We start from the raw sequence: 26,188 nt of genomic DNA, 5'->3' as shown, positions 1-26,188 counted from the left end.
TGTTATGATTGTTGTCGAGCCAAATGCGTCACTAAACAGGAATTGCGATTCTTGGCTTTGATGATACTCTTGGGTTCTGTGATTCTTGTTTTAATTTTGTGTTCTGTTTTGCTAACATACAGTTGGCTGCAAGAACATTTAATTGCGAGAAACATGGCGGCAGCAGGCTAGCTGCCGCGGTACTCCGCTCCAAGCCCTGGCAGAGTGTCGTTTACAGCGGTTACAGGAGATATAGAATCATGCAGGATCATTCAAAATTGTGCTAAAACATATTGAGAGGCTCAAGTTTTAGCTGCGCAGCTGCTCAAACTCACCCTGACTAAGTAGTTTTGCTTCCCGCTATCTGCTTTTTGTAAGTTGTTTGAGCGACGGCGCTGCGCTCTCTCTTCCGTGTTGATGTGCTTCACCTCGGGGGGGGTGTGGTGCTAACCGACCCGGGACCTCCTGGCGCTGGTGCCGCCGGGCTTTCGCCGAGGCAGACACAGACGGGCTTGTGGCCGTGGAATCGGGCCGCCCTGGAGCTCCGTCGAGGATGGCGACTGCGGAGTCTCTGGAGAGACTCTCGTGCCAGTGTTGGTGTTTCTGCTGACTCTACCAACGCCACAGCATCGACCGCGGCAACACCATCAGCAACAGTAACAGCGGAGAGAGGAGTAACAACTGGAGCAGTAGCCCTAGCGGCAAGGTAAAGGGGAAAGTGGAAGGGGGGGAGAAGGTGGAGTCTCTAACCTCAGTTGCTGCAGCTTCATCGATCCCCCTTACTGTAGTACCATCGGTGAGCCAGGGGTTGCAGAGTAAAGGCACCGGTAGAGGGAAACATACCCGCAAGAAGAAGGGGGGGAGAAGGGGATTATCAGCCGTTCAGGTATCTCAAACCTTCTCTGAGCTGGAGTCAGGGCGCTCACTCCAAGGCAGCGCTACACTTTCAGGAGGCTGTACACAAATCAAGACCTCGTCATTCCTTTCAACTGAGGTGAAAGCCAAACGTTCAAAAAGGGGTAACAAGGCTGTAAAGTCCGTGCTCGCTTCTAGCTCTAGGATAACGCCCTCATTGCGTTCATACTTTAAAGTTGTCCCACAGGTATTGGACTTGGGTCAAGACCATCCCCCCGTGCGAGCGACTCTTCTGCTCTCCCGGTTACTTCCGGTTCATCGGGCACTCCACCACTATCGGGCCTCTTAGAACTTTTTTGTGCCTCGTCTCCACCTGATCTCTCGTCAGTCCCCGTAGCACATTTTCTATCAGTAACTGTTCCAGACACCGTACCAGTTATCTTTCCAACTTTAAGCATGGAGGGGGCCCTGTTGGTCCCCCCCGGTTGAGGTGGCGAGTGTAACCCCTAGCTGCACTATGCAGGATAACTGTACTATGCTACCAGTACCTCCAACTGGCTTAAGCGTTTCTATGGTAGAGGTACTGTTGGGTCCCCTAACTAAGGCGACTAAGGAGGGGGGTGATGCAGCTTGTAATATCAATCTGGGTTCCCTCAGTCCACCTCCTGCTGTTTCCGTTATCGATTCATGCAGCAGGGCAGGCACAGAACTAGACCTAGTAGGTCAGGGGGGCAAACTCGGGAGGTTCAGTTAAACCTTGGTAGTTCGCTGCAAGCAATCTCTGACACCCCTCTCATAATAGAAGGCAGTAGTGATACCATTTCCACGTCTACTTCCACTACATGCATTTCAGTTGCTTCCTTGCAGCTCATGTTTTCTACCTTATCGGCTGACATTAAAAGGGGGTTTGAAGAGTCTGCATCGAACCAGAGAGAGATCAGAAGCTACTGTGAATCCCTAGATAGCAAAATAGATGGTCTCACCTCAAGAACCGAAGCTTTGGAAATGACTGTTGGTGGGCTATCTTTGCATCTTGATAATGCAAAAGAAGATATACTGAAACTCAAGAAGGAGGACCTGGCAGTAGCGGAAAGAATGGAAATATTGGAAAACAATGCAAGGCGCTGTAATATTCGAATCCTGAACGTACCGGAGGGTAGCGAGGGTTCAGATATTAAATGCTTCATTATTCGGCTTTTAAAGCAGTCCCTCAACCTGGATCAAACTAAAGAGGAGTTAGCTAAAGACATCCAACGGATACATAGAGACCCTTTCAGGCGTAACCCCCAAAGGACTAAGCCAAGAAAGATCTTAGTAAACTTTCATACGTACGCTCTTAAGGAGCACATTCTTAACCTAGCCCTAAGGTAAAAATCCTTAACAGGTAAAGGGTTCACTTTCCAGATACGATACGATCTATCCAGAGCTACTCTGGAAAAGCAATGGAAACTGGGAAGGAGGATGGATGCGTTCCGGAAACTAGGCGCAACAGTCCAGATGGGCTTTCCCGCCGCCTTAAAAATTATGTTTAACAATAAGATGTTTAATATCCGCTCGGTTCAGGCGGCAGATGAGTTACTGATGTCCTTTGGGGGAGATAAGGGGGCCTCTGGTTAAAAGGTAGAGATATGAATTCAACAGTCTAAGGTCCTGCATTTCTTTTAGTTCTCTGTTTTGTCCCCCCCCCCTCTCTAGCTTTCTAGCTTTCTAGCTATCTAGCTCTCTAATTTTCTAGTGCGGCACATCATGATTAGGTTAGGTTAAACAGGGGGCTAAAGAAAAGGGGTAATTAAAGTAATAGAAAGCAATAAGGGCCTTTACAAATAAGGGTAATCCAACTAAAGGAAAAACTGATTGAAAAAAAATAAGAAGATATAAAAATAACTAGTTCTAATACTCACTCTGTGGGGGCTTGGGCAGGGTAGGGGGTACCACCAACCGGATCTGTTCCGGTTAGACAGTACAAGGGTTTCTCACGGGAGGGGGGGGGGGGGTAGGCTGGGGCACTGGGGTGATGGGGGTTGGGTAAAAATGTATAAAATGTTCCTCATTTCCGGATTGGTTTCTGACAATTTTTTTGACAAAACATGGGTAGTTGACTTAACTTGGTAGGAGCTCGGGGTGACTTTCTTCTCTTAGCTAGATTTAGTTTACTCTGTGGGCAAGGCACGATTTATGACTCATGAGCAATCTTAAGATCCTCTCCTGGAATGTAAATGGCCTGCGCACCAAACCAAGAGCAAATAGGATCGTACAATATCTGCGAGATTTGGATCCGCAGGTCATTATACTCTAGTAGACACACTTAATCGAGGCTGAGATGCTCGAGTTGGTCAAGAAGAACAGGTGGATAGACGTCTCAGTATCCACTTCCCAAACATTAAATATAAGGGGCGTGACTATTCTCTTTAAAAAATCTATAAACACAAGAGTTATTTTGAAGAAGGTGGACCCTGGAGGCAGGTGGGCAATTGCCTCTGTAGATATAGGTGGAGCATGTTTGACTTTAGTAGGTTATTATGGGCCCAATCGGGATGATCGCACAGCTCTGGAACTTCTATTTTCTCACCTTTTGCACTTCCCTGAGCCAATTATCATAGCAGGGTATTTTAATATCGTGCTCGACCCCTTGCTTGATAAGACCCCAAGCAGTAGGCAGCAAGCATTGTCAAAGTCTAGAGCTTTCCTACTTAATTGTATGAATAAATATGGATACATAGATATCTGGAGGGCAAGAGCAGGACTAGAATCTGGATTTTCGTTTCGAAACTACAAATACCGTCACCAATCCAGAATCGACTTTATTCTAATAAGTCGTAATTTGGTCAATTCTGTAAAGAACGTTAGCTATTCGCCTTCACATCTGTCTGATCACTCTTCAGTATCCTTGGATCTCGTTGGAGTAATTAAACCCTCTTCTAGATCTTGGTCTTTTGACCGATCCTTTCTCTCGTCATCGGATGATGTTTTATTCATTAAATCTGAAACACGGGAGTTTATGCAAGCAAATATCGGCTCTGCTGAGCCCGGCATAGTATGGGATGCATTTAAGTGCTTTCTCCGAGGTGTAATTAAGAACAAGGCAGTGTTCCGAAGGAGGCAATACACATAAGAAATAGCGTCCATTGAAACGAATTTACTTGCAGCACAAGTTGAAATAGATACCAGTAGCAATGCTCCTAGTTGCGACCTACCATTGTTACATAGGAATTTGCTTGCACTAAAAGAGGAATTGGCTTCCGTCCTAAATCAACGCATCCTACAGAAATGGGAGGTGAGCAAGTTAGCCCACTTCCAATATGGGGAAGGGGCTGGCAAATTTTTGGCCTGGAAGTCGAAAATCGACCAGGCACGCAACATCATAGATTCTGTTATAACGAGTCAAGGTACCTTTTTTTCGGATACAGATATTAAAACAGCCTTTAAAGATTTCTTTCAAAGCATATATCAGGAGGACAGGAACATCACCTCGGATAGTATAGAGAAATGGCTGGATGGTATCTCTTTACCATCACTATCCTCTGAACAAAGTGCCTTCTTGGATAAAGTGATTACAGAGGAAGAGGTTGTGTTGGCTGTACAGGGCAGCAAGGGGGGCAAGGCTGCAGGCCCTGATGGCTTGCCAGCTGAGATCTATAAAAATCTGATGGTAGAAATATCTCCCTTCCTTGCTGTCCTGTTTAATCAAATACTGCAGGAGGGGGCCTTCCACCAACATCTTGGAATAGCGCATCTATTGCGCTTATTTTAAAACCTGGTAAACCTGCTACTAACTGTGGCTCATATCGTCCCATATCAATCTTGAACGCAGATTATAAAATCTTTGCATTCCTTTTAGCAAGCAGGTTGGGCCAGGTTGCCCCCGATATTTTACATCCTAACCAGAAGGGTTTTGTCAGGGGTCGCCAACTTTACGAATTAACCTACGACCTAATAGGCGCTATAGACATCGCGACCAAGGACTCCATTCCATTGGCTATCCTCACGTTGGATGCCACCAAGGCCTTCGACAGGGTCAACTGGATATACCTGTCGGGGGCCTTGGCTAAATTCAATGTGGGTGAGGGTTTTCACAGAGCGGTAAAACTGTTGTACCATAGCCCAACTGCTTGTGTATTGGTAAATGGGGGCCTGTGTGAACCCTTTGCAGTTACAAGAGGAACACGGCAGGGCTTCCCTTTATCCCCTCTGCTATTCGATCTCTATATTGAGCCTTTTGCTCAGAAATTAAGAGAGGATGATACCATCAAGCCTTTTATCTATAGAGATTGGGAAAAGAGGGTGGCCCTCTACGCGGACGATGTCATGATAATGACATCAAAGATTAGCACCGCGTTTCCTGCAGCCATTAAGTTAGCCTTGGAATTCGGGGAAGTCTCAGGATATGAGGTAAACGCCTCGAAGACTGAGATAATGGTGTGGAATGATGACGCGAGCGGATTTAATGAGCAACTAAGCACAAGTGTGCGTTATTTAGGGCTAAACATCGTCAAAGATATCAGTCTGATTGCCCCCTCGAACTTTGCTGTAGTTGCAAAAGAATGTCGGAAGCTAATGAGTGCTTGGCAGCACCTCCCCCTGTCTTTATTAGGCAGAATAAATCTGGTGAAAATGTCTATCCTACCGAAGGTTTCTTTTTAATTTAACATAATTCCACTTTTTTTGACCCCTCTTTGTTGGCTAAGTTACAGGGTGAAATTACTTCATTTATTTGGAATAATAAAAATCCAAGGATGGCCTGGAAGAAAATCAGGCGCCGCAGGGAGAAGGGGGGGCCCAGACTTGCAGGTTTATGCGTGGGCGTTTCAACTATCACGCGCACGTATGCTGCTAAAAATACCAACAGATGAGGGTATTGGGTTTCTGGCTTTATTGAAGTGTGAAGGAGTTGGGCAGTCTGACTACTTGTTTAAATTTGGTGACCCCAAATTCTTTAAAAAGGTAAAACTGAAGGCGCTGCAGGGCCTGGCAAGAACTTGGGCTAAGGTGAGGTCTTCAATAAAATTGAGGTACTACTCTAGCAGATCTCCAGTATGGGATCTTCCCTTGGCTCCAGGCTGGGTGGGCGACACACTAGCACTCCCGCTGAGAGAGGCTGGAATAACAGTTTGGGGAGATCTGTTTTTGGAAGGGATCCTGCTTCCTTGAGAATATCTAGTAAGCAAGGTGGGGCCCAATCTCTCCAGATTTAAATACTTGCAAATATCGAGTTGGGCTCAAGCATTAACCACCCAAACTGCACGCTGGAACAACTCGCCATTAGGGGGAGGCAGTGAACTTGAATCTCTTTTGTTAGATAAACCGCCAGCAAAAAAAGAGATCTCTCAATGGTACAATCTAATACTGGAAGAAATTGATGGCAAATTTCACCTTCCCGAGCTATTGTGGGGAGACTTGATGCCAGGCCTGAATATGAAAGATCTGTGGTTAATGTCCTGCAATGTATTGTGGGACTTAGTCAAACCAGCCTGGCTTCGTAGAAACCATCTTTTCACCCTACAAAGGGCATACTACTCCCCGCAGAGGTTGCCAAGTTTTCCCTGGGGGGCACAGTGGGTTGTGCACGGTGTGGCTTAAAAGAAGCCCCGGACACGCATATGTTCTTCGATTGTCCTCACCTAGCACCTTTTTGGGACTCAATCAGCAGCAAACTTTCATCTTCTCTGGGTTTCACAGTAGTGATTGATCTTCGCATTGTCATCTTTGGAGTTGGGGACCAGACTCGTAGTCCAGCCAAGAACCTTCTGTTCTATTCCATCCTGGCAGCTCGCAGAGAAGTCTGTAAGCATTGGAAGGATGCTTCCATCCCTTCCTTCCATGATTGGTGCACTTTAATCCTCCAAATCTCGAAACTAGATCTCGCCAGGGCTGGGAAACAAGATAAGAGAGCTTTCTGGCATTTGCTTGATTGGTCCCATTGAATCTGTTTTTTTTTTTGTTAGTTTTTTTCCCCCAGGTCCGATGATTACGTAGCCATGGTTCATTTTCCCTGCTATGCCAGTCTCTCCTTTTCTGCTGGTACTTTGGCAGGCAATAGCAATGGTGGCAACTGGCTCAATGGTTGTCATCTGCCATCTGGGTAACAAGGCGTCTTGATTGGTGTGAGCCAGTTGTTGTTGTTGGGAATTGCTTGCCACTCCTTAACCGCCATCCCTGCCAGCCCAGACTGAGGCAGCACGACTGTACTCTTCTATACCTTTCTCCCTTGTTTGGTTGTTTGGCAGCTGGAAACCATGAACGTGAATGAGGATAAAAAAAAAAAGAACATTTAATTGCATAAATTAATAAATTAACGTGTCTGACTTACAGTCCGAAGTATGACGTAACTTGATGGTTTTCCCTGTCTCTGGATGTGAAAACATGTTTCCCATTATGACATTACTACAGTGAATGCAATTGAAGCATTTACAAATTCCTTTGTGGTTTTCTATCTATGGAATGGACAGTGTCTTTAACATTTCTTTGGGATTTTTGGAATGTGCATGTGCAAATAAAGGTTTTTCTTTGAAGAGGTCCCCATAGTCTGATTCTTGTTCCAGCACTTCCCATCTCCTGTTGATAATTCGTTTAACGACTGCTGACTGTAGGAAGCTGGATTTTGGTGTGAGTAACCCCCCAAATGTTTGCCAAGCTACCGATGCACTTTGACTTGCTGTGCCCTGGGTCCCTCCCAATCAGGTTCCCAGGGCCTGTGTTCTTTCCCCAAAACTATACCTTGTACACCCATTTGGAACTCTCTGGCCACAGGTCAGCCCCTGGTAAATGGTACCACAGGTACCCAGGGTACTGTGACCAGGGAAGGCCTCTAAGGGCTGCAGCACTTATTGTGCCACCCTTGGAGGCCCTGTACCTTTACACTCACACACTGCCTTTGCAGGCTGCGTGTTTTGGTACACAACAAAGAGAAGAGTCGACACGGGCACACATCCCTGTGTGTCATGCCTACAACTCACTGCCCTGGCATAGATCAGTCACCCCTCTAGCTGGGTGCTATATACCCGTGCTGAGGGTACAGGTGCATGAGCCTTATAACCCTACAGTGTCTAAGTCCATTCTTAGACATTGTAAGTGCAGTGCTGCCATTAAAGAGTATATTGTGCTGCGAGTTTGTCATTACGAACTACACAGCACCATAATGGCTACACTGAAAACTGAGACGTTTGGTGTCAAACTTCTCAGCACATTAAACCCACACTGATGACAGTGTGGGATTTAATGAAAAATGCACTCAGAGGGCATCTTAGAGATGTCCCCTAAACAACGACCAGCCTCTGGTGGGTTCCCTGACTGGTACACACCAGCCTGCCACCACAAGACATGTTTCTGGACCCCTAGGACCCCTTCGCTCCCTGAGCCCAGAAACAAAGCCTTTCCTGGACAGAGATGTTCACACCTCCCCCAGGCGAGGAAGAGCCATCTGTGGCAGGGGAGCTTCGAAGGCCTGGCAGCCTTTGAAATGCGACCCTCTGCCTCTCCTGCTAGCAGGAGCTGGTCCCCTTCCTGTCTCCCCTCCTTTTCAGCAGGAAGACAAGCGGGAAACATTAGCCAGCCCAGAAGTTGTGCCCACCTCTGCCAACTCCCCCCCTTAGGTGGGGGAGGTGAGGTGAAGCCCACTCTTCAGTGCCCGCCATCTTACAGAGGGCAGGCACTCCTCAATCAGGAGTAGGGACTGTGCTCACCCCCCATATGGGGTGAGCACACCAAGGGTGTAGTCATTCTAAGATCCCTAAAACACCCCCTAAATACAGTATTTCATGGGCAGCCCTGAAATAAGAATTCAGACAAGAAGAAAAGAAGAAGAAGGATTGAACAGCCGTGCCAAAGCTAACAAGTGGAGGACGCCCACTGACTTGGCCCCAGCCCTACCAGCCTGTCCCCACCTCGAACCTGCTCCAGCAAAATCCGGTTGTGTCCTGCAGCCAGCAACCTCGACAAAGCCGGAGGACCTGCCTACCTTCAATCCCAAAGACTGTGTCTCCCGTTAACACCGGATTTGTTCAAACAACAGACTCCAGTTCCGCAAGGATCTGCGGGTCTGCACCACTCTGCACCCAAATCCCATGGCCCGAGTTTGAGTGGCACAACACCCAGAGGAGGTCCCCCCGGTGATCCTCACCCAAGATCCGGTGACCCCTGACCTGCCTCAAGCCTCCAGCTGACGCCTACAGTCTCAAACCGGAAGGTCCCCCCAACCGCGACCAGGAGCTGGTAAGAAGATCCGACCCTAAAAGACACCCCTACATGCGACCCCCCATGGCCTTGGGAGCCCCAGCCGACAGTGCCAAACAAAACCCCAAGATCCCAACTTACCTCTCTAAGTGGTGGTCGCACCCAGAAGACCTTCATCCCCGAGCCTGCAGTGCTTTTGCAATCAGTAGACTCCCCCTTGAAAGCTACAAGGCTTCCGATGCTAAAACAGCACTCTACACCCGACTGCCCCAGTCCTGCTGAGGGTGCATCTTTTGTGCTGGCCTAAACCCCCCTTTGCCCTGTGCTTAAGTCCAGGAGCTTTGCTCCCACAACCCAATAGCCTGCTCGCCAGAAGCTACCAACCGGAGATCCCCTATCCCCCTTTGGATAACTTTGGGTCTCAGCACTCTGCACCTGGCTGCCCTAGTGCTGCTGAAGGTGTAACAAGTGTGCATCCTTGGCCCTGAGGGAGACCCCTGAGTCTAACCCCAGAACCCCAACCCCCAAAACAAAGTACTTACCCATAAACCAATAACACTATTTTCCTCCATAGGATAACATTGACTGTACTTCTATGAAAGGTTTCGAAGTGTGGCGTTGGAAAACCTAAAGACATTCTTTAAAGTTGTACTAAGTAATAAAAAAACGCTTGTACTTACCTGTTTACAGGAACTGCATACTGCACTGTGTAAGAAAAGTAATCTCAAAAGTAACTTACCTGTAATTTAAAAAAAAATCCTATACAAAGTATATGTACTGTATTCTGAAAAGCACTGAATTATCAGTAACACAACTGTAATCAAATCAAAGTACATTTACAATTGCAATTGAAACAATTTACAAACTGCATTACTACTGTAAAGTATGTATTGCTTACCTGTGCCGGGCTTGCTTGGTTATAGAAAATAAAATAACTATCAGAATATTTTTATACACCTTTGAGTGTGTGAATTCATTTACTGACTGAGTGTGTACAACAAATGCTTAACACTATCCTCTGATAAATCCTTACTGCTCGACCACACTACCACAAATAGAGAGTGAGGTGCTATCTACTTTACCTCTGCCTACCTTTTGGGTTCCACTGGACTCTGTGCACACTATACCGCACTTTGGAATATTATATATATATATATATATATTTAGCCAGCTTCCTACATTGACTTGGTTGAACATTTCACTACATAAACCTCTCTAGATTGTGTAGGTTTGATTGATTGTTGTAATAGACTCCTATGTTCCATGGGTTGCACTCTTCGAACAGCTTTATCCAATACCCCAGCTGGGTAACTTCTTTTCTCATATTGTGAATAGAACTCCTGTACGGAACAATCACATGTCTGTTTCTGAAGTGATCATTTTAACCCCGATGAACTGAGCCATAGGTAGGTGTTGCTTTAGTGCTGGGGGATGGAAACTCTAATAATGTAGAGCACTGTTTCTGTCTGAGGGTTTCTTAAAGACTCTTGTAGTTAGACCCTTTGGAGTCATATCCAATTGTATGTCCAAAAAATGAATGCTGTGTTGACTCATATTGTATGTGTATTGGATATGAGGATTCTGTTGGTTCAGTTACATAAGATTTGCCACCAATTGCTTTTGTGTACCTTTCCAAACTCGAATATCATCTATGTAACACATGCAAGAGATTAGATTGTCTGACCATATTCTCTTCTCATAAATGTATTGTTGCTCGAATGTTTCCATGAAACTATTGGCATATGATGATGACCCTGAAAAGCCCATAGATATGCCCGTCCTCAGTGAAAAAAGAAATTGCCCGTGAAAAATAACTGTAAAAAAGGCTGAAATGGGGAAGTTCCTAAAGAAAAATCTTGTTAACTTTGACATCTTAACTGTTGAGTAGCATCCAATCAACCGCCTCCAGTCCCTCTTCATGGGGAATCAAGTGGACAGAGAGGCAACATCAGTTGAACATAAGCACCAGTCTTGGCTAGGTGTGTATTCTAAGTCCATTAGCCTATTTAAACAATCTGTGGTGTCACAGATGTACGATTTCCATGTTCTAACCAATGGCTGAAAAATGTAGACCAGATATTTCTAGATGGGTTTGTGTATAGACTCACTACCTGCAACTATGGGTTGAATGGGGGGGATCTTTCAGATCCTTATACATTTTCGGTAACATGTACAAACGTGGTCTTTTTGGGATAGTCCATTAGAAGAAATTGTGTTGTTAGTAGTCCATCCTGTCTCCTATGCTTTGTCAAACAAATTACCAATGTTTTTATGAAATCTGCGTAGGATCATTATCCAACTTGATATTTATATCTTCATTCATTACAAGGGCATTAACTTTTTGTCCGTAATAGGATCTATTCATGACCATCAGGAGCTCCACCCTTGTCAGCGGACTGAAGAGTAATATTCTTATCCTTTCGCAAGAGTAATATTCTTATCCTTTCGCAAATGATTCAACGTCTTGAGTTCCATTTGTGTCATGTTCTTATGTCTTGTGCTCTGGTACTGCAAACCTTGCAAGTCTGTTTTCGACCAATGTTTCAAAGGCATCTAAGGATTTATGAGAGTGAGGTGCCACAAACATACTTTTGGGTTTAAATTCTTTGTATTCCAGTTCATCCAAATTAGTTTTGGTAGAAGGTAAATTGTGTACAAACCAGCGTAGGCATAATTTCCGCATAAATTTGTATAAGGAAGTTTCAATCTCCAAAGCTTTTGTGTGGTAGGTAGAAACAAATGACATCCCTTTTTTGACAACAGACAATTATGCATACAATAGTTGTCTAGTAGATATATTCGTAACTAGATCTTTGTCCGACTTCTCAGTGTCCAACCCTGATGGCTTGTTTTTCCTTGGACCTGTACGAGATTTGTGTTTTAGTTCAGGGAAGAACCCATTGGTCCGGAGTATGGCTTGTGGCTAAAAATGTTACCTTGGAAGTTGTTGGTACTGAAGTGGAAGTTTATGATTTCTCAGTGATTGGAGGTGCCTGCTTTATCAGTACATGTGTAGGTGATATATCCTAGTCTGTGACTACCCTTTTTTAAGAGTACAATGCATGATATTTTTTTTAACATGTTGTTGCGCATAGGCATTAGCCCATGAGTAGACCACCTACAGTTTGTAGTCTCTTGTGTCCCTTTTAAACTTACGAAGCTTACGTTCATGAATCTCTCTGGCATGATTGTCCAATTTCTCATTAATGTCATTTAGAGTTTTTCACCATGTTTCACTTTCTATCCTTGTTTCCAGCTGGTTTTTAAATAATTAATTTCTACTGCTAAATCTTTCAGAATTTGTAAGAGTTCTTCAATTATTAAAATTGTAAGATCCAATCAACGTTTGTTTAATATTGTGTACCACTTTGACATGAAATTCTTGTTGAATTTAAAGAGCATCTGTTTCATAGAAATCCTTAATCCATGTGGAATCCATTCAACTTTGTGGTATTGGATTAGTGGTGAAGTCTCTGATTCACTTCTTTGCGCATGGTATATTCTAATTGTTCCGAAAGTTGAGACACTGTTCCAGTAGTGCTAAAAGTTCTAACTTCTTCAAAGAATATATTGCTGTTCCTTCTTCTGAGTATAAGCTTTGATTTCAGCCTGATTGGCCGTTATATGTGCTGTCTTCAAATGACATTTTCCAGAAGGAGGTGCAGGCTCAGGTATGAGAGCAGAACTAGTGAAATTGCAATAAATGTGCAAATAAACCTGCACTCAAAGTACTCTATTTAACAAGTTAACCCCATGCGCGCTGCGGGTTTTCCCGCTGTGCGCTGACTTTTTCAAAAAGCCGCGGTTCATGACGAGCTCAGCTCATCATGAGCGTACAACAGGCGTAACTCATGACGAGCTGAGCTCGTCATGAGCGTGGAAGGGGTTGAATAGAGTACTTTGAGTGCAGGTTAACTTTTACATTTATTGCAAACATATGTAGTTGAAATGCTGAAAAGATAATCATTTGTAGCATAGTAAAACCATTACTACTACTTAATATGAATATTGTCTTAATGAACTATGCTTTTAAAAATGTACCCACCTTAAAACAGATTATGTTTTTAACACCAGACGATAAAAACATTTTTACTGCATTAGAGCTCTCCCATCTACATAAATGCAACATACAATTTATTTCACACTCAAAAGGAAGCAAATGCCACATATTATACAGAAAGAAACAGGGGAATGTCTCCTCTTAGAACCAACAAAAGACCACGAATGCAGTATCATTTTCCAAACCCTGCTCTCTTTAATATATAAAACACAGATCTGAGGTAAAAAAAAATAGTTTTAGGAATTTTAATTACAAACTCCATTTTATTGAAAGAACTGACTATTAACTCAAAATCAAGAATGGAACATACAACCTTCAAAGATACTATAAATGCCAACATTTGAAATTAATTTTCACTTCCTTAGGGCATAAATAGTCAAACTTCAATATAAAGGTAAAAGGTTTTTGTCATTTCACCTCACTGGTAATGGTCCATTGAATGCACTTTTGCACAGGGGCAATATATTTTTAAAGAGAATCATTGTGTGTTGCGTTTTAAAAATACTGTGTTATTGAGAAATGGCAAAAGAACTGAAAATTACTAAGGGGCTTATTACAATGTCAGGCAGATGCAGATCTGACCTGACCTCCGGTCGGCATCCCGACTGCCTAATTATGATGCGACCGCACATGGTGTGGTCGCATACTCACATTTCTCTATGGGAGTATGTGCTACAGCTGTAAAGCATTAGCAAAACCAATTTTGGAAGTGTAGAGTTCAGAGGAAGGCAAAACGGGAAGGCAGGGCATTGTATGTGTCTTCATTGGCTATAGATATAGATATATTGAGCGGTGAATTTACGTTGGCACAAACCAACTCATTACCTTGAAGGGAAGCTTAGGGAGATTAAGTAAGTAAATTGTAGTACATTTAACGTCTATATTTCTCCTTTGGCCGTGTGGATCCCAGAGCACCCTCTATACCATTATTTGAGTGAGTTTTAAAAATAGGAAACATTTCCTGGTCTGCCCTTCTCTACGTTTCCTCCAAATTCTTTATCTTTAGGGTGATATCTATTATAGGTTGTGTTGTTTCAGATAAGGATTCAAGAAGTACAACTTCGGATATATGTTCATTGAAGACTCACTGGCATAACAGCTTTTTTAACCCATTTTTTACACTGTAAAATATTGGCCTGGGTATTAGAAACAGTCTGTTAGCCAACATCCACATTAACAAAACCTTTCTTAGGAATCTATTCTATTTCTACTTGTTCTACTTTGTCACTGGAATCTATTTCCATATTCTGTTTTCTTCTGAAAAGCACCTTTAGTATTTGTGTCACTGTTTCCAGAACACAATCAAAGCCACCCACGAACTTTTCATGTAGCTTTAGGATAGGAGATAGCACACGCTCCAGACATACCTATGAATCTGATACTATTGCCTCTTCCTTCGGAGGTTGACTGAGTTTGATATCACTCACAGCTATATCAGGGGTCAGAGAAAGTTGAGAAATCAAGGAAGAGTTATTAGAAGGGGTACTGCTAAAAACTTTCAACCCCACTGGTGCTATCCTAGCTGGCGTGTCTACAGTCTTCATAATCTTACTAATATCATGGGAGCCATATCTCCTACAAAGCTTCAAATCCAAGTCTGCTAGGGTAAAGTCCTCATTTCGGACGCTTTCTACCAATAGCGGACAAGGGGTTCTTCAGTGTTTATACGGGGGTTTTTATAGGACACCTCTGACACCAGTGGAGGAGAGTCTGAAGACATCAAATGACGGGGAGAACTATTTAGTTCCCCAGAACAATGTACTAGATGCTTCTGGGCTCCCAGTAGTTTCCCCCGTATCAGTTCCCACCATACCCACATCAACATTCGTAACAACATTTATATCAGCATTTATAATCACATTGGTCTCCCCATTTACATTAGATGGTACATTAGTTTCTCCTTGAGAATGTTCCTTCTCCTTCCTCTCCCATAAACGGAATAATTGTTTTTCCCCTTTAGCAAAGTTACAGGGGAGTCTTTGTTTGAGAAGGGGTTTGATGCGCAAGTTCTGCCCTGTAAAAGGCGCCTGAGCTTAATTTTCTTGCTATCTATTGGCTTGGATCAGGATCAGAGGCAGCAATGTTAAACACCAATCACAAATAAGTGGAATAGCCTGGAACAAATCACTCTGATAACCAATAGAGAAGTTGTGAAAAACTGTGGTTCACTTGCCTAATAAGTAGAGCTTTCGACGACTGTGCTAATATATGGGGAGGGAGCCAATAAAAACAAATGAATGCCATGCAGGTTTGATGCAGGTTGGAAAGCAACAGTGGAGGAGCAGATACTTTGAAGGGGAGAAAAAAGGCAGAGGGAGTGGGTATGCAGACCGCCGGGTGGAGTGGAGAGGAGAAGGGAGAGAGTGAGGGCAGAGACCGGCACGGGGCAGAGCGGTCCTTACCGACATGCAAGCCGCACCGGCCTAACGTTGGCCGCCTCTGCGCAATTGGAAGCAACCACGGCTCTAGCCTTGCCCATCAACCCGTCCGACCCGCTGCTCACCTATCTCACTGTACGGTTGCTCCCCTTCCCTCAGTTTTGCAGTATCCCATTTAGGCCAGACTGCCTCAAAAAACACAGTTGCTTCCTATTCCCTTCTCACTGCCCTCCTCTCTATCTCTGCGTCTCTCTCTGCGTCTCAATGAGGACTATGTGGACCCACTTGGAGTTGGTGATTTTGATACTCCTTTGTTTCTCCTTTATTGCAACTGCTCCTCCAGCCACCTGATTCCTCTATGGAGGTGGCCGCTCAGGGTTGGTGTGGCGGGCAGAGGTGAGTGCGAGGAGGAGACAGGCGGGCAGTGTAGGGCCGGGCAGCTTGTGCTGTAACTCAGATGGCATGCCCAGTCTCGCAATGATCACTAACACCACTGCTGCGCAATCGCGCTACCGCTTCCGCTCCCTGCTGTGCCTCAATCTTCACTTTTGCCGCTTCTGCCCCCTAGAATCACCCCAGGATTTTGGAAGAATGCCGGAGTCAACAGTCGGGATCAGGAGCCGCGTGTCTGGGTCTGGCTGCAGTAACGCTCGGATGCCACTGACACTTCTGATGCTCACAGACAGGGACGTAGCTAGAGCTTGTGGCGCCCGGGGCTATCCCTCAGATTGCCACCCCCTGTATGTGCGCGGGAGGTTGACAATGCCCAGGAGAGACTGCCTGACTTTGGGATGACCGGCCTGTCGCGGCGCGCACACCACACCACCATGCGTGCAACGTGTGCATAGCTGCCAAGGTATCAGATTGGTTAGGTGTGACATTTTCTGAATTTCTCTGTAATTATGAGTGACATTAAATGACTATGAGTGACACTGCGAGAAAAATCAAGAAATGAAGACGAGAAAAACATATAAATACCAGAAATTACACCCAGCTGTCAAGTTTTCAGATTGATAAATGTGACATTTCTAAGGAATAATTGTTTTCATGAGTGACATTGGTAGTTCCAAATTTGTGACACCTTGAGTAACAGTTTCTCACAAATGCAACTGAGGAATAAAGTCCATGTGAAGAAATAAATATGGGAAACTACCCACTTCTGAGCCGTGAGAAGGCTTACAAAAGACCCATAGCTGCTAAGATTTCAGATAGCTATGTGTGACATTTTCATAATTTCAGTGTAAATATGAGTGACATTTCAATGACCATGAGTGACACTTTCTCCCGAACAAAATCAAGCATTAAAGACGAGGGAAACATATATAAGTATCAGAAATTACACCAATCTAAGCAACAAGAAACTCTAAAAAGAGTCACATCATAGGTCACAGGCTGTATTTAAAAAAGAAATAGGGTCTTCAATAAAAATCATTAGGTGACTGCGCGGTCTGCCCTGGTCTGCGGCGCTGCCTGCTACTTCCCCAGCCCCACTTGCAGCACAATCACACCAGCTGCAGCCTATCACTAGAGCTACATTACATACAGGCTCTGCCTTGGTCTAAAGCCTGATGCCCAATACTTGGCAGGGCTGTTAAATGAGGGGGAAGCATGCGCTCAATATTTTTTTCATTCTAAAAAAACTCTTATTGCTATAGTAGTGCCTGCCACTGAAAGGGGGTGATTTCTGTGTTGAGGCATTCCTTGTGAAAGGGCAGAATTATGTCCCTCACAGTGAAGTTAGCAGTAGCTGAAATGGGCTTACCCACTACCCCATGCTCGTAGCTGTCAATTTTTCAGTTTGTTTATGTGACATTTCTATGCTGGCAGTATAGTTATGTGTGACATTTGAATACTTCTAATTTAACACTATTCCGGGCTGACCGAAGCGGCCACGTTAGCGTAAGGTGATCAATTAAAGAAATGATTTCCACTTCTTGCACCATATTAGGGTCTATAAAAGACAGAACCAGTGGAAATGCGCCTGAAGTTCTTATACACGGGTATACAACATAAGCATTCCTTTTGCATGCTGGGACTTTTGAGCCCGTTATGTAATAAATATAATGGGAGAAGGCTGAGGTGGTTTAAAATGATAAACACAATTGGCTCTAGTAAAAGGCAAGGTTAGCCAAAGTTGTCAGACACATACAATCTGATGCAGGCTGCACAACCATGCGAGTAAACTAAATATTTCATAATACAACAGAATGGTTAAATATAAAAAGCATGCAGGCAGCTTGATGTCCGATTTCTGCAGTTTTGTGTAGACGTTAAAATGTGTGAGCACTCAGAGTCCCTCTCCCCCACCAGCTCCTTTCGTGCCAGCTCCAGGCTTCTAGTCCCTTTGAACAGGTCCTATTTTGCTTCTGTTTGCAGGCTCCACGGCAATAGTTAAAAGCAAACAAAGAAGTGTGAAAAAGCACAGCAGCGGCTGAGGAGTGTTTCAGTCTGCCATGCAGGCACCATTGCCAAGGGGTGTATGTGCATGCTCCAAGGAGAGCTCGGAGCTCTCTGTCTCGGAAGTTAGTCCCTTGCACCTGCTGGAAGGGGCCTTTTGTCAGCTGGCAGATTCAATATAAGATTACGTCTTCTGGAAAATCTAACCACCGGGTAGATCTGTGCATCTCCTTCTTATAAGAGACACCAAGTTAAATAACTGACCTACATGGTAATTAAACAGCGTTAACGGCCTTTCATGGTATGCGTGCACACTTTTAATGCTGCACAGATTACACACGAAGCTTTCTTTCAGTACAATTTACAAACTTTAGCCAGAGCTGAAAATGCACATCGAATATGGTATTCGGTTGAGCACTGTTACCTGTTCTGTTGGTTGTCCTCGATCATCAACAGAGACTAGTGCTGCTGCTGCTGCCATGATCATGCCCTCCAAATACTTTCCTGGAACTGTCACTCGTCCTCCGACCATGGCCACTCTCTGCTGCTAGCAACTCTGACACCACCACCCGGTGTCTACCCACGCGCAAGCTGCAGTGTAATTTGTGTGCGTGAGAGAAAGAAAACAATAATCACTTGTGCTGCTGCCTGGACCAAGACAGACACTTCTTATTTTTTAAACTCCAAGGTAGCCGATGTGAAGTCCCACATCACGTGACTCCCAGAACGCTCCCGGGACCAAATTTAGCAAGTTATTTTTCCAGTGCACAGTGGTCGATACAATGTATAGGTCTAAGACTACGCGGCGCCAGCCAGCCGAACCCGGGTCATTATAGCAACAACTGAGTTCCCCTAGGCCCAGGGAACATGCCAGCTAGGTGTTAATTGTCTCGGCAGGCAGAGCACAAAAGCAGGGAAATAAAGCACTGCCCACTGGCTGCTTTAATGAAACGAGACCCTCATTGATCCTTCAGTGAGGCTGGGGACACTGACTGGCAAAGTGTCAGACAACCCCAAATAAATCATAAAGGCTGCCACAACGCACGGGCCACAAGTGCCGCTCTTGCCGCCTCCAAAACAGTGCCGCCTGGGGTGGTCCCCCCCTCTGCCCCCCGCTAGCTATGCCAGTGCTCACAGAAGACACCATAACTTTGGTGGTTTCCAAGTGTCAGTCTAGTGGTCAAATGAAAGGAAGGTCTGAAGAAAATGGCGCAAATGCACAGTGGGCAAACTAAAGGCCAGCCCGTGTGCGCCCAACCGCACATCAACCATGCACAGAGCCAGCCATGCTGCAGGTTTTGACACAGGGAGGCCAAGGCAATCTGAATGGATCACATACTAAAGTAAGGAACTAAAACAGCTTAGATTGACTGGAACCAAAGAAGGGATTAGGGGAGGGAATCTCGGGTATAAGGAAGAAACAGTGGCCATTCAGAGCTATGCCAAAATAGGAGTAGAGATGATGAAATGTGGATTATTAAACGTACGATCAGTGGTAAAACATGCGCCTGAACTTAACATGCTATTGGAAACTATCGAATGGGACATCCTTTTTGTTACGTAGACTTGGATCCCCCAAAGTCTAATGTCGATCAGGGAACATCCTGCCCCCAAGCTTTAAAGTTATTCAACAACCTAGATTTTATAACAAGGGGAGGAGGAGTGGCAGTAATATTTAAAGAAAAATGGGATATCATCTCTATACAAGTTGATAAAATACTGGGGGTGGAAATGTTGGGCTTCTCTCTAAAAGTAAATAGTGTATAGTCTTCTTAGGACTTTTGTGCTATCGAACCCCAGGGTCGATAAGGAATTTCATACAACCATTTTTGAAAATCATCTCAAACCTTATCCTTAGGCAATCCAATTTCTTTGTGCTGAGTGATTTCAGCATCTAGGCAGAAGAAAAGACACTCTCCCAATGAAAAGAACTTTTAGGCTCATGCAAAATTATAGTATTGGAGCAACTAATAAGCGGTACAACGCATCAAGAGGGACATATCCTTTACCTGCTATTTGCCTTGAAAGACCTAATCACAGGCAGGGACACAATCCAACTAAGCTACTCAGATCACAAACTGATAGCCTTTGAAATAAAAAGATCTAGAATAACAGCTGAAGAGAGTCTGGCAAGATAGGTAGTTTAAGGTAAAGCATGGCACAAACTAAAGAAACAGCAGGAAGGAAATAACTATGATCATCTACAAAAAAAACTCAAAGAAACTTTAGATAAAATAATACCCATAAAATAATGGATACATCAGCGTAAACAATCCTAAAAGAATCTAAAATTAAAAGCAAGAAACTAGAGAGACAATGGTGGAAGATCCATCTGTAAAAACATAAGATACTGCTAAAAAGTGCATTAAACAAATACAAAAACTAAATAAGAAAGGCTAACAAAACTACTATACCAAAACAATTGTAGAAGCAATGAATGGGCCAAAAAAGATAGTTGACATAGAAAGGGATCTAGCAAAGCCAGAACGCATTAAACAAACAATAAAACACTTGCAAAATATTCGCAATAATTTATCGAACTTCTTCAATAATAAGATTAAGTTAATCTTTGCTGACATGAACACAGACCTATCGGAGACAAACACGATTACAAGTAGTGGGACCAACAGGCACAAAATGATAGAGCCAGCAAACACTAAATTAGAAGGCATTGAACCAATGAAAAAGGAAGAGTTTTGTTTATTGGCTTTAACTATCACTTCGGGCTCTCTATTGGATCAGTTACCACCTAGAATATGGAAAGAGTGGGTGCATGACTTATACCAGAGTCTACTAAAAATCTGTAATCAGTCCTTAATGACAGGCATAGTTCCACAGGCTAGGAAGACAGCACTAATATCCGCTTTGCTGAAGGAACCAAAAGCTGATTCTCCAATAGCCAGTAACTACGGTCCAAAATTAAAAGTCCCATACCCTGTACAAATAGTGGAAAAACATGTCTGTAAGAAACTATCAAGCTACCTGGAAAGCCACAACCTTCCAGAATACTAAAAAGTGGGGTTTTGACTGACACACTGCACTTAATCTGTCCTGATTCAATTAATGGATGATCTTCAAATGATGGTTGACAAAGGTCAAACAGCAGTCCTAATATTACTAGACATGTCAGTAATGTTTGACACTGTCAACCACCGAATACTGCTATCCAGGCTGATGGACATAGGTGTGGATGGGTCACTATGAAAATGGATTAAATCCTATTTTTCAAACAGAACCCAGGCAATATCACTACCTTGTTCTGTTCAGAATTTAGGAAAGCAGAACATGGTGTACCTCGGGGATTAGCTCTGAGCCCTATCCTCTTTATATCTGCACCCACTGCTGACTCTTATCTGATCATATGGCATTATCTTTGCAAATTATGATGATGAGACACAACTAATTCTTTCATTGGAAAACAATAGGCACACCTCATTAGAGGGTTTCCATAAATGTCTAAGAGAGATGGCAGGTTGGCTGAATGGCAACTCATTAAAATTCAACAGTGAGAAAACAGAATCTTTAGGTTGTACTCTTGCCATAGAGCACTAAACACTCCTGAAAAGTTCTAGCCCTGGACTAGCCCAGACAAACTAAAGACATCACAATCAGTGCACAATCTAGGAATATTTGTTGATGATGAGCTCTCACTTTATCCTGTTTGCTGTTGGCCTTTATGTTGGAACCTTCGGCCAATCTGCTCTAAATGAATGTCCAGTGCACAGGTGTTTTGATGCGCATAATTAGGTTGAGTCTGGGCAGCACATGTCCTGCTCTGTGAAGCATGCTATATTCAGGTATGGACTTGAAGCTCCGCCCATTTTCAGCCCATCTTTTATATTGCATCCTGTTACCATCTTTTCTAAATGGTTGCCTTTGATTCATAAATTGGCTTAGTAGTCCCTCCTTAGTACCGCCTTGTCTACATTTGTAATCTCTCATGAGGACTTGACCTTTTACTTGTGTTGTTACTCTGTATATTTAATTTAATCTGTGAACACCATTTTGTGAATGATTTTTCCTATTCCACCCATGACACTCTTTCCTGTAATTCAGAACGGTGCCCACTTTTATATTTTTTTAGCAATGGGGGCCGCATCATATTTACAAAACCAGCTTGCACCTTTTAATTCACATTTAAATGTTTGGGAAGTGTGGTCCACTTTAACCATTGCGGCCGCGCTCATTTCTTTACATCTTGTTTTAAACAGGTGCTTGACCGTTTGAGATTTCTGACCAAGAATCCAGGCATGACCTAGTTACCTAGTGAAAGATGCGCCTGTGTTTGTCCCCTGTTCATGGTTTTATTTGGGTCTGTGTTGGAAGCTTTACCGGATTTAGTCATCCCCAGGGTCTGGTGACTAAAGGTTCCTTGCAAATTATGTTTGAGTCCTTCCTGTGTACTTTCGCTAGCTCCTATTCCTATGAAGATTGCCCCATATATGTACCCCACAAAACTGTCATCCCCCAATTATCCTTGCCTGGAAAACTGAAAGAAACAATAAATAAGCTACAGATGGAGACGTTTAGTGATAGGACCTGCCTTGTAACCAATGATGCTAAGCCTTTAGCCTTTTTTCTACAATGAGAAATGCAAATTTGACAGCTGCCAAAGGGTTTGCACAAAAGAGACAAGAAATGACATCACCTCCTTAGAGCATTGTGAACATTTAGGATTCGGGAGAGGGATCGGGAGCAAGAGCAAGTATAAATAAGATTTGAATGCCTACATCTTCCAATTCCAGGTTTTTGCCCCTTACTCGTTAGTAAGGTGGAATTGTCAAAGCACCAAGAAATGCTGTGAAACATTTACACTGTTATTAACATATTTCCTTGAGAATGAACAAGTCACTTGGCACTACTAGAGGAACTGACTATTGAGCGACCTGGGGTATGTACGTTGCTAGGGAGTTTCATGAAATTCAGATTAAAATAAGAACTTGGGTGTAAATGTGGCAAGGGAGAGGTCATGAGCAGAGGGTGACAATGTAAACAAAAGAAATAAGGCAAGGTAGGACAGCAGCGCTTGGCATCAAATTAGTCAGCTAATTGGGTAATTAGTTGAATTCACTGTAAGTGATGAGATGCTGTCCTATCACAGGAAGAACACACTAAGGGCCTTAATTACGATGTCAGTTGGAAAGCCTCTGACCGACACCGTCTCGGTGCGGGATCTGCCCGACCATAGGTTGGCGGTTTCGCGCACCGAATTAGGATGTGACTGTACATGGTGCTGACGCAAACTCCAATTTCTCTATCGGAGCTTGCTCTGCTGGCAGAAACCACCTGCTGCACAAGCTCCCATTGAGAAATGGGAGTTTGTGGAAATCCCTGCACCGTGTAGCAGGCACCTCTTGGTGCTTGCCAGAGGGCGCAGTGATTTTCAAGGGAGCACTATAGGTGCCCCTCCAGGGCCACAAGCAGAGGGCCAGTGGGGAAGGGGGCCCTGCTATGGGCCCCCAAAATCACTTTCCGACAGCCTTTCCATGTCTGAAACAGAGACATAGAAAGGCTGTCGGAAATCCACATCATAATCCCAACTGGGGAAACGCAATCCTTAATGGATTATGAGCTCGTTCCAACTGGCCAACAGGTTTATTGAACCTGTCGGAACCAAGTCGATTTCCCCGTCCGGTTTACAGTCCGATGGCCATTATTATAATTTGGCAGTCGAATGTAAACCTACCATGTCAGTTGAAGTTTTCCAACCGACATCGTAATAAGGGCCAAAGAAGGTCCTTTCAGTGCTATCAACTACTATGGAAATGAATGGTTATTGAGGTCAAAAAATATTTTTGCTTTCAATGATTTTTTTTGTCGATTGACGAGGGTATAGCGGCTGCCTCATTAATGGTTTATTAAACAAAGCAAGTCAACAATAAAAAATGGCAAAAAAACACGAATTGACAAAGCCAAAAGGCTGACAGCCATTAGCCAGACCTATTGTCTCTACCAAGGTGCGTTTTTCTTTTCCTTATGGTACTTGCAGTCCTTTATAAGTGTAAAAGCAAAACTACTCATATCAGAATGCAAAGAATAAAAAACAGACATAAATGTGCTTTTCAAGCCAAACACAGAAAAACATTATGAAAGCTCCCACTGTCATAAAACTGCTGTGAAGGGTGTGGTGGTGTGAGAATGGATCACTCTTATAATGTTCTGCTTTCATTCCCGAAGCACAGATGAAAATGAAATGAAATGAAATGAAATAGGTATTTATAAAGCGCGGTTGCTGCCCAAGAGCGTCCAAGCGCTGATAAAAAGGTGTATTTGCTGAACAAAAGAGGTTTTACCAGGAGGATTAATGATGGGCATTAAACAGAAGAGTTTTCAGCTGTTTCCGGAACGAGAGGAGATTGGGGTTGGACCTGAGTTTGAGGGGAAGGGAGTTCCATTGTTTGGCAGCATTAAGGGAGAACATCCTACCACCAGCTCTTGCTCTTTTTATTCTAGGCACTGAGGCCAGAAAAGACTGACTTGATCTAAGATTTCTGGTGGGATGGTACTGGGCTATAAGTTGGCGACCAATTGCTGGACCTGTGCACCAAAAAGCCTGGTGGGAGATGCACATCGTCTTGAAGGCGATTCTTTGTCGTATGGGTAACCAGTGCAGCTTATTCAGCCCTGGTTTGGCTGATTGTCTGCGGGCAGCTGGAGCAAAGTTCGGGCGCCGCAGTTCTGCACTATCTGCAGCTTCCGTAATGTGCATTCCGGAGCACCGAAATACAAAGCATTATTGAAGTCCAGCCGAGATTGAATAAGGCCCTGAACGGCTACCTGTTTGGCCTCCATAGGCAGGAGAGGGAGGACTTTCCTCAACATCCGAAGAAGGCCAAAACAAGTTGCAGGCAGTTTCGTGGCCTGAGTGTTGAAGGAAAGAGCCTTATCCAACCAGACTCCTAAGCTCTTTATGTTGTCTTTGGGGGCTGGGGGGTTGCCTAGGCAGGGAGGCCGGAGAGAGTTGAAGTATTCCGGAGCTGTAGGTCCCAGGAGCATCAGCTCCGTTTTATCCCCATTGAGTTTAAGATTAACTGCCTCCAAGCATTTTAATAGTCCTGATGAAGATGATTGGCCGTCCTCCTGCGCCAGAGAAACCACTAGCTGAGTGTCATCCGCGTATGAGATGATTTTAATGCCCAACGGACGAACAACCTCAGCCAGTGGTTTCATATAGATATTAAAAAGCGCAGGGCTTAGGGAGGAGCCCTGCGGGACTCCCCAGTTCAATGGTCTGCTTGTTGAGACAGTGTCTCCATCAAAAATCTGAAAAGACCGAGAGCTCAGGAATGTTTCGAGCCACTGCAGTGCCCCGCCTGCTATTTTTACGTCCAATAAACGGCTCAGCAAGGTGGCATGGCTGACTGTGTCGAAAGCAGCGCTCAGGTCAAGGAGGACCACTGCCACTGATCCCCCTTGATCTAAGATCTTTCGAGTTTCCTCAGTGACTGCTATCAGAGCGGTTTCTGTTCCGTGCTTAGGTCGGAAGCCTGTTTGAGTGGCGTCTAACAGCTGATTATTCTCGAGAAAATCCATTAGGTGGATGTTAACATGTTTCTCGAGAATTTTGCTCACCCATGGGAGCAGGGAAATAGGACGATAGCTGCCGGGATCCTCAGGATCAAGGTTAGGTTTTTTAAGCAGGGCCCGGACCTTGGCCTTTTTCCATGCAGGCAGGACAGTGCAGGAGGTGATGGAGGCATTTAGTGCATTTAGAAGCTATACTCCTAACCTGACCTAAATGTTCCTATATTGAGTGAAATATAAAGTACATTGAACTATATACACCTTTTTCATTTTTTTCTATCTTATTTTCTACAGATAATGATGGGAAAATAACCATTGAAAATCTAAGGAATGCCAGCATATTAGCTGGGTTGCACTTTTCCCGTAAAGAGCTGGAAGGTATGCTGGAAGAAGCCGACAGAAATGGAGACCTTGTTGTGGACTTAGGAGAATTTCTCGACATAATGTTGAAAACAAGTTTATTTTGAAGGGCTGTTACTGGTTTTTTTTTAATACATCTACGGTGTCCTTTTTAGTTCTCATCTACTGATGTTTTTTAGCTGTTTGTTGTGAAAGATCTATTGTGTACAATGCAATTTTTTGCAATTCATTTGGGTCAGCCCTTTGTTTATCATTGGTCGGCTTTCTTGTCAATATCATTTGCTTGATTCTCATTTGATGGCTTTCTTTCCTCTTAACCACAACAGAAACTCCTGGGCCTACAAAAAACAAAATGATACTGAGGCTTGTGACCTAGCCATGGTGCATTATACCTTTTAAGGGATGATTTCTCTCAACCATCATAGGTGACATGCTTCATCAAAAGAAACCACCTCCTACTGTGATA

At 44.0% G+C, this 26,188-nt stretch overlaps 1 protein-coding gene across 1 annotated transcript in view; it reads left to right on the top strand.

Moving 5' to 3' along the window:
- The window catches only part of LOC144753355 (uncharacterized), a 219,737-nt gene extending 193,850 nt beyond the window's left edge, over positions 1–25,887 (top strand). The window contains exon 5 of the mRNA XM_078641077.1: positions 25,657–25,887. Coding sequence (XP_078497203.1) covers positions 25,657–25,829 — 173 coding nt within the window. The 3' untranslated portion in view covers positions 25,830–25,887. The remainder of the gene's footprint in view (positions 1–25,656) is intronic.
- Positions 25,888–26,188: the final 301 nt, after the last annotated feature.

The sequence above is a fragment of the Lissotriton helveticus genome, chromosome 5_1 (genome assembly GCF_964261635.1).
Source record: "Lissotriton helveticus chromosome 5_1, aLisHel1.1, whole genome shotgun sequence".
Classification (NCBI taxonomy): domain Eukaryota; kingdom Metazoa; phylum Chordata; class Amphibia; order Caudata; family Salamandridae; genus Lissotriton; species Lissotriton helveticus.
Note: the sequence above shows the minus strand (reverse complement) of the source record. Positions and strands in the feature narration are given on the sequence as shown.